This window comes from Cervus canadensis, chromosome 18 (assembly GCF_019320065.1).
Source record: "Cervus canadensis isolate Bull #8, Minnesota chromosome 18, ASM1932006v1, whole genome shotgun sequence".
NCBI classification, from domain to species: Eukaryota; Metazoa; Chordata; class Mammalia; order Artiodactyla; family Cervidae; genus Cervus; species Cervus canadensis.
Window position 1 is genome coordinate 32,348,605 of NC_057403.1, and position 12,074 is coordinate 32,360,678.

General features: G+C 55.6%; 1 protein-coding gene across 3 annotated transcripts; it reads right to left on the reverse strand.

Moving 5' to 3' along the window:
• Positions 1 to 1,465: 1,465 nt before the first annotated feature.
• PLEKHF1 (pleckstrin homology and FYVE domain containing 1) lies at positions 1,466 to 10,538 on the reverse strand. 3 transcript variants are annotated; one of them, XM_043436643.1, is made up of 2 exons: positions 10,400 to 10,538; positions 1,466 to 3,119 (listed from the first exon to the last, which is right to left on the reverse strand). In XM_043436643.1, exon 2 carries the CDS (start codon positions 3,103 to 3,105, stop codon positions 2,266 to 2,268), a length of 840 nt encoding a protein of 279 aa, XP_043292578.1. In that variant the 5' UTR covers positions 3,106 to 3,119; positions 10,400 to 10,538; the 3' UTR covers positions 1,466 to 2,265. The 3 variants fall into 3 exon arrangements, with proteins under 3 accessions (XP_043292578.1, XP_043292579.1, XP_043292577.1); XM_043436644.1 differs by lacking the exon at positions 10,400 to 10,538 and adding an exon at positions 10,161 to 10,393; XM_043436642.1 differs by lacking the exon at positions 10,400 to 10,538 and adding an exon at positions 8,190 to 9,783.
• Positions 10,539 to 12,074: the final 1,536 nt, after the last annotated feature.

The following is a 12,074-nucleotide window of genomic DNA, read 5'->3' on the forward strand; positions in this document are numbered from 1 at the left end:
CTCCAGTCCCTGGTGCAGCACAGGCAATCAGGGAGTCTGCGTGAATGAAGGCCCTCTAAAGGCTATTACTGGCCACCCGAGCCCTTGGCTCCTTCCAGGCCCTAACACCTCAGGGCTCAGGGAAGCCACAGTCCAGTGGCTGGGGCCACAAGGGAAGCAGACCCGAGGGTGGAAGCCTGGGGGCCGAGCCAGCCCCTGCTCAGCCTGGTGAGCAGGGCATGGCCTCACCTGCCCCAGTGGCCTGTGCCCCTCTGGCAGGCAGCTTTGAGAAGGCTGCTGGTGCCTGGAATCAGCTGCAGAAATCCTCTCCTGTCCAAAGGAACGCTGTCCTGGTGCTTCTACTCCCTGTTTACCAGGCAAGAGAGGTTCTCAGGGAGTGGGGCAGTGCCCAGGAGACTGGTGGCTGGGGCTGGGCACTCCCTGCCTGGGAACCAACTCTGGGTGAAGGGACAGAACTGCCTGGCCTGGCCTTCCAAGCTGACCCAGCTTTAGTAAGTTGCCCTGCACCCTGAATCTGCCCTGAGCCCTCTGTCCAGGCAGAACCGCCTGAACCAGTTTGTGAGGCTCAGGGAAGCACTTCTGACCCTTCCTACCTGGTCCCTCTGTCTTGCGGGTCAGACCATAGGCAGGCCCTGGGTGCCTCACACTTTGCCTTTCCCGCTCTCCCTCATGGTGGCGACTCCAGTCTAGAGCTGGCTGGAGTGTTGCCGCCCCTGGCAGCAGGCCTGGCCTGCTGAATCAGAGTTAGCACTCGAAGGAGATCCTCAGGGTTCTGTCTGCAAGCGAAGGACTAAGAACTGGGCCGGGAGGACAGCTGCTCACCCGGGGACTGGAGCCAATGGTGGGCTTCCAGGCACTGCACCGTGTGGTCTAGGGGAGCTTTCCTGGCCCCAAAGTCACCTAGCTGACAGTGAGCCCCTCTCTGCCACAGTGGCTAAGGTCAGCCAGGCTATGGGGGGAAGGACTGATACAGGAGACTGTCTTGAAGGACCACAACTCCATGGCTGGGTGTGGGCCAGGCATCAGGAGGCTGCCATTCAAGCCCTAGCCCCAGCACACATTTGCTGAGCAAGGCAGCTTGCTGCACTTGGAACTTCCCCACTCAATAGCACCATACCCAGGGGCAGGCCTGGGCCGGAGACCACACGGGAGAGCTTGAAACCTGGAAGGCTCATACAGAGCTGGCTCCTTTTCCTTACTTGCTGTCTGTCTGTTTAGATAACTCACACCAGCTGAACAGGCCTGCAGGTGCTAGGCCACAGTCACAGTGCCTGGATGGCCGGGGCTCCGTCCCTGGGAACCAGCCATGGTGAGGTGCTAACATCTGAGCCCACAGGAACTGCACGCGTTCTCAGGGATGCCCAGCGTGGTGGACAGTTGTTGACATTGGCCACTTAGCATGGTTTCAGTCCTTGATCACAGAGTTGCATCTGAAGTAAGAATACTCCTGGACTTTTCAACCACATGAGTGAATAAACCTTTTTATTATTAAGTCAGTCTGGACAGGGTTTCTGTCACTTGCAATAAGAGTCCTAACAGAAAACACTGCTTTCCCCAGCAGAGGGAGGGATGAAGACAGGACTGAGGGGCATCAGACACCTAGACGGAGCTCAGACTGGACCAGAGGGCTTGGCAGGCCGCCCTGGACCACGGGGAGCTCAGACTGCAGTCCCTGAGGCTGGCAGGCACCCACAGCATGGCAGTCTCCTGCCTTGCTCTGGGTGAGCTCACATGTCTGGCCTGAGGAGGCCCAGCCAGCCAGACAGGTAGGCATCAGCAAGGTGGGTGGGTCGGTGCTGCTTTCCTGGAAGCCTCTCTGGACCCACAGTCTTTTCTGCAAGGGGGCAGGGCCAGGTGTGGTGGCTGAAGGCCTCAGAAAAGAGGGGACCTCACTCCAGTCCTACCTTCTCTCTTGTCCCTAAAGGTGCCTGGGATTGTCTAATTCTGGAGCTACAGCTCAAAGGGCTGAGAAAGGACATTTGTTCCCAAGAGGCCTAGGTATCTGGGGCTTGCTAAATGGAAAGGTAATTACCTTAAGTGGAACTAGAAGGATGCCAATATCCAAGAAGAGGCACTGGGGGTTCGGAGAAAAGGAGCCACTTCCATTGTGCCCACTACCCATGGGGTAGGGTCCTGTGGGGTAGGGAGGGCCCTGCGGGGGGCTGGGCAGTTTGGGGAACTCTGCCCTCCCAGGGGTCCGGGCAGAGGCATCTGCTTGGACCGAAGTGACCAGGGAAGCCCTCCCTCACGTCTGCAGACCTGGGGTCAGCTGTGGAAGGATGACCAGGACACACCCGAGGCGTAGAACTCCACGCGGCTGGGCCAGTCTGCATCCCCACTGCCCTCCCTGTCCTCGTCTGAGTCATCGTCGTCTCCACTGGACGCCCCGCAGACGGCCCCCGCCAGGTAGGCCGACGGCCCGGGGGACCCGAGGCCCTGCTCCTCCACGTCCTCCTTCCGCTTCTGGGCGGCCAGCTCGCGGAAGCAGAGGCTGCAGACGCGCAGGGGCTTGGGCGAGAGGCGCGGCAGGAGGAAGCGCTCGCGGGAGCACTCAGCACAGACCACGAAGCCGCATTTGCGGCAGTGGTGCCGCCGAGTGAGCGCCGAGAAGCGCGTCTGCGTGCAGCGCATGCAGATGTCCGTGGCCTTGTCGGGGATCCAGGGCGCCGCGTGCTCCGTGCTGGGCTGCAGGCCCGTGGCCAGCAGCTGCCGCCGCACGCACTCCTCGATGTGGCTGATCCACTCCTGGCGCTCCGTGGCGGAGGCAGCGGACACCACGAAGGACTTCTTGGCCGTCTTGATCATCCAGCGGTTCTTGGCCTGCAGAGTCTCCGGCAGCGTCTCCAGGGTCACCTCCTCCAGAGGAATGATGTGCTGGCTACGGTACTTGCGCTTGTTCAGCACGATGCTGCCATACACCAGGATGTCGTTGAAGAGGAAGAAGATGCGCGGTTTGGCCTTCTTGCGGCACTCCTTGGTCAGCACGCCTTCACCCAGCAGTACTCGGCCCGGCAGGGCCAGTGGCTGCCCTGATGCCCCGAAGCAGCTCTCGACAGCCGCGATGCGCTGGCTGTTGATCTCCGTGTTTGCCAGGTAGTCCACCATCTTCGGCCACTCGGCTGTGGGAGGAGCGGCAGAGGAGGCCGTCAGCTTGCTCTGACACAGCTGGGGGTCAAGACCACCCCCAACCCCCAGTTGCCCAACCCATAGGTCAGACAACCCACTAATTACCCCGACTGCAACCCAGGAGGCCCAGATGTGCCACTCAACCAAGGAAACTGGCTGCTCCAGAAGCCACCCCTTAGACATGGAGTTACTGGGAGGTGAGGGGCTTGTGGAAGCCAGTCCGGGATGGGAAGGCAGTAGTAAAGATGTGTGACTGAGCGCGGGGCAGGGGGGCTCAACCCTCGGGGAGCTTTGGAAGACAGGGTAGAACAGGTCTCAACACCATCCACTGCCCAAGAGACAAGGACACTGAGCCCCAACTCCCATCAGGGGCTTCCAGGAGCACTAACTACCCCGTGCTTTGGGCCTGCCCCAGGCAGAAGGGTGCAAAAGCCTGTACCAGCTGGGGAAAGCCAGATAATGGAGTGCTGCAACCCCAAAGGTCACTGACTCCTCCATCTACCAAGCCAAAACATCACAGACCCTGCAACCCACTCACTCAGCCCGTGGGCCCATTCACTAGCCACTCAGGAAGCGCCTACTGTGTGCTCAGCACCATTCCATGCACGGGGGATACAGTGAATAAGAAAAGGCTCCTGTTCTGATGGAACGCCACCAGGCACCACTGCAGAGGGCTTCCTCCATGTCAATCATGACCATCTCAACTTGTCCTCACACCAACCCGAGCTGGTAGAATTACCACTGACAGAAGGAAACTGAGGCTCTGTTAGGAATCAGGCAGCCCAGGGCCTGCACCACTGGAGACCACACTGCTCAGAGCCGTTCCCCATGGAGGAGAGGCCTCTGTCCTCCTCTGCCGAGCACTCCACGTGGTAGCCCCAGATCTCACCTGGGCCTCCTCTGCTCTGCCCACATCCACTCCCTTTGACTCACCAGACTCACGGCATTGAAGACACCCAAACACTGCTGACCCAGGCCAAGCCAGCAGTCCCAGCTCTCCCCTGAGCTGCCCCCGTGACCTCCCACCAGATCCTCTTCTTTTCAGAAACAAACCACCATTCACCTAGTTGTGGAAGCCCAAAATCTAGGACTCATCCTTGAACCTCCTCTTTCCTGTACTCCCAACATTCAGCCAGTGAGCAAGCTCCATCATTTTTCTCTCTCACACTTGGCCCTGGTTTGCCCACTTCTCACCACACAACTCCAGCAAGGCTATCTCCCTTTCTGAAAGTCTCTCTGACAACCCCAGCTCAGGCAGCTTCTCCCGCAACCCAGGAAAGGGTTGGCAAATCATGGCCTGAGGGTCAAATCTGGCCCACAGCCTGATTTTGTGGCTGTGCCATTGGAACAGAGCCGTGCCATTCATTTACAGTGGCCTGTGCTGCTTTCCTGATGCAATAACAGAGCTGAGAGCTGTGACAGAGACCACATGGTCACAGAACCTAAAATTTATGGTCTTTACAGAGAAAGTTTGCCAACCCCTTCTGTAGGATGTTACCCTATTTTGCTTTTTCTTCACAGGATTTATCAGGGCCTGATATTTTCTTGCCTATCGATTGTTTGCTTGCGTGTTTTCTATTTCCCTCACCCACTTCAAAATTCCATCAGAACAGGGTTTTTTCTTATTCACTGTATCCCCAATACGTGGAACAGTGCTAAGCACACAGTAGGTGCTTCCTGAGTGACTAGTGAATGAATGAACCAAAGCTCTCTCAGGCCCACTGTGGGAGGAATGAGCCTCCACCTCCTGTCTCTAGAGGAAGCAGAAGAGAGCTGACCCACAGCTGCCGCCGCCGCCGCCACCACCACGTGCACACAAGCACAGAGCGCGCCCCTGACCAAACCGATCACACTCATAGAGTTTCTAGGTCACCACACTGCAGTTCCGTAAGTCTGGCCACCTGTGGGAGGCTGAAGTGGGGCCAGTGCGGGGGCTGGATGCATTACACAACAGGGGTGCTCAGCCCCGAGGCACGTATCACTTGCCCCTTTCAGACCACAAGCCGTCCTGAGAAGTGCTGTCCACACCACTTTATGTAAGAACCACTATTTTTAGGCTGCTGAACTGGGCTGCATGTTGCAAACCCAGCTGGTTATCAGTGATAGCCCTGGGCCATTCTGTTAGGACCAGTCACCACGTCCCTGTTGTGGACAGTTTGGCAACATGCCAGAGGCCACCCCCAGGACCCCTAGGATGGAGTGGATGAGGGTTCCGCTGGAGAAGCTCAGAGCATAGCAGCAGGAGAGGCACCAAGAGCAGTGACTTTGGGACCTGTGGCAGCAACAACAGAGATTCTTGGCAGAGGGGAAAGGGCAGAACAAAGGGTGAGCTGGGTGCATTCACACAAAGGGCTACTGTCAGCACCCAATCCACGTGGGTCAACATGGAGTGACAATAGACACCAAATGCTGAGTGGAAAAAGCACCCTGCAGAATGATCTGACCCTGTGTATGCAGAAATTATGCATTTAAGAAGTGTTCATGAACTATATCTGTAAATAAAAATGGACAGGATGGAGCCTTGCACCCATGAGGATGGCTGCTATTAAAAAAAAACAAAAACAGGAAATAAGTGTTGGCAGGGGGATGTGGAAAAGTTAGAACCTTTCATGCACTGTGGGTGGGAATGTAAATTGGTGCAGTCACTGGGGAAAAAAGTATGGAGGCCCCTCTAAAAATTAAAAATAGAACTACCATATGATTCAGCAATCCCCTTCTGATTATTTATCCAAAGAATTGAAAGCAGGATCTCCAAATGGTATTTGCACACCCATGATCATAGCAGCATTATTCACAACGGTCAAGCAGTGGAAGCAACCCAAGTGTCCACTGATGGATGCATGGATAAACAAAATGTGCTATGGACATACAATGGAATATTATTCAGCCTTAAAAAGATATCCCATCACTTGCTACAATATGGATGGATCTTGAAGACATTACGCCAACTAAAATAAGCCAGTCACAAAAAGACAAATACCACATGATACCACTAATATGATACATCTATAGTAGTTAAATTCATAGAAACAGAAAGTAGCAAGGTGGTTACTAGGGCTAGGGCTGGAGAAGGAGGAAGAGCAGGGGAGGAGGGGTGAAAGTTAGAGGAGAGTTGTTATTTAATGGGTTTAGCATTTCAGTTTTGCAAGGTGGAAAGAATTCTGGAGATATTTCACACCAATAGGAATATACTTAATACTACTGAACTGTAAGCTTAAAAATGGTTAAGATGGTTTACAAAAACAGATGGACACAAAGCAAGATCAGGAGACAAATGGCCTGGGGGAGGACACCTGAATGTCATTAGGCATGTTAGATCAAAGATTCCAGATTTATCTACAATATTTTATTTCTTTCACTTAAAAAAAAAAAAAAAAGGCAGCAGCATGTGTGATAAAGTCCCAGTACCAATCAATTCCGGGAAGGGGGAACATGAACTTTTCCTTCTTTCTAAATATAAGGTCCTCAAAAAGAAAAGAAGTATAGTATAAGGTCTGGGTCAACAGCTGTAGGCTCTACTAGCCTCACAGTGGGTGACCTGGCTGGGCCTCCCCTGAGTACACAGCAGCAGGGCCCAGGCTGCAGGACATGCTAGGATGAACATCTCAGGATGGAACACCAGTTGTTCCCTCCAAAACTCCTGGGTGTCACCACCTGGCAGAAGTGGGTGAAACCCCAATCTTACAGCCACACTCCGAGGCCAAGCATGTTCAGCACCGAGGCAGACGGAACTTAGGTGGAGTGAAGAGCAGGCGCCCCTCCTATTGCTCCCCCTCCCGCCACAACCCTGGCCTGGTGGGGCTGGGTGAGCTCTGGAGGCAGACTTGCTCAGAATCCACCTCTGACTAGATGCTACCCAGGTGGGCTGCATGGAGGAAGTGAGGGGCAGTGCCCATGGAGGGGAGAGCTTTGGGCAGGGGAGGGCCTGTAACACTGTCTCCCTGTGCCTTGTAGGAGGCCCCAGGATGCCCCACACTGCTGGGTCCCTCATCAGTGGTTTACAGACCCCGTCCAGGCCCTGGTAGACCCCATTCAGCTGTTGGCAGCAAAACATGGTCCAGGAAGAATGGGGAGTCCCTGGTGACCATGAAAGGGGTCTGGGCTCTGAGCTGAGCCCACACACAGACGGGATAGTGGGAAGGCTTTCGTGCCTCCTCCCCCGTGGGCCTGCAGTGAGTAGCTGGGGTGAGGGGCCAGCAGATAGCATCCTCCTGGGGAGCTCCCCGACATCCGCCCACCACAGCTGCTACCACAACCAGAAATTCACTTCACACCTGGTTTAACATAGCCTGGAGATTTTTTTTCTCGGCCATGTCAACAGCTTATTTCCCTGATGAGGGATCCAACCTGCACCCCCCCTGTAGTGGAAGTGTGGAGTCTTAGCCACTGGACCCCCAGGGAAAGCCCCAGGAGATTTTCCTGGTAAATGTGGCAGCAACCCCACCTCCCCATCCCCCACCCCTCCCAGCAGATGAGAAATCCTCTTTTTATTTTTCTCACTAAAGAAGTGAACTACCCTCCCTTAGGACAGGGCGGAGGGAGAGCTGAGCCTGTGCCCATTCTTTTTGTGGCTGCCTGCCTCAGGACAGCCTGTGCTGACCCCTGTGTGGTACCCCAAGTGCTGACAGAAGGTGGACACTCATGAAGGGCCAGTGTCTGGGAGCAAAGAAGGAAACAGGCCAGCTCTTTCTTGCATGTTTTGGAAGTGGGGCAGGCTCCAGGGCTGGCCTTCCTAAACACCAGTGATCCCACCATCTGAATTAGGCCAACGGCTCTCTCAGTGAGTAAGCCATGCTCCAGGTGGCACTGGGTGGCCAGGGTTCTATGCCTGACAGTTGAGGTGTCACATGTGATCTACACCAGGGGGAGCAAATCTACACCAGGCCCGAACCACTGCCAGCTTTTCAAATACAATTTATTGGAACATAGCCACATGTAATAGAGATGGGCCTGCAAAGCCTAGAATATTTACCATTTGGCCCTTCACGGAAAAAGTTGGCAGACCCCTAATCTATGCCACCACACACTTGCAAATGCATAATGTGCCTGCTCCAGGGACGCACCTGACATGGAGCCACGTCCTGATGGAGCCAGTCTCCTCCACTTGGACACAGCCTTTGGGATTCGAAGAGCTGTCTGGGGTCCCAACCTGGGAACCCTGTACAGTAGGACCTGGGAGGGGCACTCAGGTCCATCCTTCCATTAAGAGTTACAGTTGCGGAAGCTGCTTATCAGAGAGAGAGTTACCTGGCCAAGGTCACAGAGAGAGTCAGGGTGTTGGCCCTTTGGACTATCCCTTGGCTTCCCCAGATTAGGGCAGGGCTGATTTATCACCTGACCCTCATTCCCTCCAGTACCAACCCGGCCCACACTGTCTTCATGCCTACCTGACTTCACCTTCTAAATATTTACTAAAGCCCTACTATGTGCCTGGCACAGTTCTACTAGGCAGGACTGGGACCAGGTTACAGCCAGGAGCTGGGGACCAGACCCTTCAGTATCAGACAGCCTCGTGCGACAGCCAGACTAGAAAGTATCAATAAATCAACAAGGTGATTTCTGATTGTGAATGCCACAAAGAAAAGGGCTGATGTGCTGAGCAAGGCTAGGGTGAGGATGGCAGTCAGGAAAGGCCTGGTGAGGAAGTGACCTTGCACCAACCTGAATGTGAAGGATCTTAGCCATGCAAAGGCCTGAGGGAAAAAAGTTCTGGGCTGAGGGAACAGCTCAAAGACCTGACTATGGAGGCAGGAGGAGTAACAGGTAAGGTTAAAGGTGCTGTAGGAGCCAGTCTTGCAGGTCCACAGGCCAAAATGAGGATCTGAGTTTTTCTCCAAGTACAATCCAAGTGTCCTTTCCTTCCAGAGGGGCCACCCCTCAGGCTTGTCCAGTTCTATGCTTTCTGGAAAGCCCTCCTCCATGAAAAGAATAGTAATAAGGAAAATAAACCAGGGGTGCCATTAACTAAGAGCTTACAGCTCACCAGGCACAACAGTAAGCACATTGCAAGCATTATCATGCCAACTCTTCACAAAAGCCCCATTGGGGAAGGTGCCACCTCCATCATCAAAGCAACTGCCCAAGGTCCTAGCTCCAAGACAACCATGAGCTGCTGAAGACAGAATCAGAAATCTTCAAGTTCAGAGGGCAGGGCCCCTCTCCCAATGCCTGATCTCCAACCCCCAACCCTCTCCACCCAGGTCAAGGGGTGGCCTGGGCAGGTCCATTAGCTTGGCTGAGCTGCCCAGCCCTTTCCTTCCTTGTAGTGGGCTGGGTTGCACAAGTCCCTGAGCTCAGCTGGGCTGCCTCAATTGCCCATCCTGGCAGCCCTGGGGGTTGATGTGTGCAGGGACACAGGCTGAAGTCAGAGACAACCCCAGTGGAAATGGCATGCCCAGGAACATGCCAGCATGAAGTGGAAATTTGCCAGCAATCATCCTCCCCTCTTCCCTGGCTTCTGACCTACCTCGTGGTGAGGTAACAATGCCGTTCAAATTCCAAACGAATATATCCCTGATCAAGTTACAAAGTGACTCAGGGCATCCACTTTCCTATCTGGTAAGGGGGCTGGATGACAACTCTCCCGGACACAGCTCTTCAGGTGTTCAGGGAGAGAGAAAGGGAAGGAGATTCCGGGTGATTCCAGGCTGGGAAGGAACTGCCACCTCTCTCTGGGTCAGCCTCAGTACTTCCTCTGTAAAATTGGAGATTAAGCCTGGCCCTGTTTCTTTCGACAACTCCCACCCAAAGTCACAAACTCAGACGCTTCAGGGGCCAGCAAGCACCCAGGCCACTCGGAAAGCCCTACCACCCTGCCTCTCCTCCCCGCTTCCCTGGGCCAACACACCCTGCAGACTGGGACCAAGAGTGGCGGCCCCACGAGTCAGGAATCCCCGAACCCTCCCCAGACAGCAGGAGCGCTGAGATCCTTGCTGTCCCGGGCCTCAACGCCTGCAGGCGTCTCCAGATCGTTTCTGCTCTCACTTCGTGCGTTCCCCCCGGGCACCTTGCCTCGACATCGGAGACCCCCTTACCTGTTTTCAACCCGCTGTCCTTGGAGCTCCTGGTAGCCCCCGCCCCGCCTCCAGCCCCACCAGCCAGCAATAAGCGCCCTGGTCCGCGCCTTTGCTCTGGGCCCGAGTCCGAGATGGCACCGGCTGCGCGACCGCCCCGCCCGAGTCCAGGGGCCACCTAGACGAGGAACCCGGGGGAGCTGGGAGGCGGTCGGCCGCAAGACTGCTCCCGGCGCCGCGGCCTGGCTAGTGACCCTTACCTCCTCAGCCGGGGCCCCTCGAGTCTCGCGCCCCACCAGGCAGCCGGCCAGACAGACCGCACTGGGCTGCCGCGTTCCGCTTGCCGGAGGGGGCCAACCCCCGCCGCCCAAGCCGCTGAGTTCCAACTCTCCTCGACACGCCCCCTCCCGGCGGCTCCGCCAATCGGAGCCTGGGCGCGAGGCGGGGGCGGAGCCTGGACGCCAACTCTCGGAGTCCGAGTTCCAGAGAATGTGCGCGTGCAGAGCGGCCAGACTTCGAGTGCGTTTGGGTGTGTTGGCGCTTTAGGCGCTGCGGGCGTGGGGCTTCCTTGTCGCTCTCTCCCGGGACTGGGAACCCAGATTCAAGCCCCCCCAGTCTCCCTTTCCGCCACCGCGCTCTGCACTATTGCCCCGCTGGAGACTTCGAACTCACCCAACTGGGACCTTCGGGCCAGGGAAGGGGTTGGGGAGGGAGGCGGTGGCATTACTGTGCCTTCCGCTGCCGCTGGTGGGACTCCCTGCTGCTGGCTGGCATAGTCCTCTCTCAACAATCGAGAGATTGATAATCATAATATTAAAAGTCTTCAGCATTTTATGCTTTATATTTTAAACTTGTATGGTGGAAACTTTCAAACATACACTGAAGGAAAGAGACTAATGGACTCCATGTATCCATCACCTAGCTCCAACATTATCAACCGGTTTTGTCCTTTTTCTCCACCCTCCCCCACCCACCCCGCAACACTGAACTGAAATGAAAGTCCAAGCCTCAGCTTCATCACTCCTGGAGGGTTGTCTTAACCTCCTTCTGGCCTCCTCTCAACACTTCGTTTCACACTAGCTTCTTCTTCCTGTTCCTCAAAACCCCAAGGTTGTTCTCACCTCTGGGCCTTTGCACTTCCTTTTTGCCGCCAGATCTTCTCATGGCTGCATTTTTGGCATTGAGATCCAACTCAAACTGTCACCTCCTCAGAGGCTTCTCTGGCCTCTGAGGTCACCCTCATCTGCCTCACTGCCGTTTTGTTATTTTGTAAACCACATCTCTCAACCTGAAGTCATCCGATTAGGTCTCTTGTTTACATGTTCATGGCTGGTCTGCCCCACCTAGACTGTGAGCCCTGTGGGCTGGACTGTACCCATCTTGTTCAATTCTTTCCCCCATGCTGAGAGCTGAGTTCAGCCTTTAGTAAACATCTGTGGCACAGGTGAGTTTGCCTTGCCAAACAGGGCAAGGCTGGGTAACTGCAAAGAGGGGCTGGCTCAGGCCAGGGCAGTGCACGCTGGACCAGGACCAACGCAGGAGGAACCCAGGTGCCTGGGTCCAGACCTCGGACTCTGCCCAGGGCTGGGGCCTGGAGGGCTGGTGCTGGGAGGCATGAACTGAGCAGAGGGGTGACCTGCTCTCCTGGGTGGTGTGGGCAGAGGCTGTGAGGTGGGGCCTGGTGCTGGCGATCTGCCTTTCCCAGCCGGAGTGGAGTGAGGCCAGGACATGGGCACATTCCCATAGGGGAAGGGGTTGGGGTGAGGGAGGAGAGAGCAGGGAGAGGCTAAGAGAAAGAGGAGGAGTGGAGGCAATCAGTGGGCAAGTAAGAGGGCCACCACCTGTGACCTTGAAAAGTCCACGTATCCCACCAGAGCATCCCCAACTCCACCACCTTCCCAGCTATTACCCTCACCCAGTGAAGCCACAGCCTCA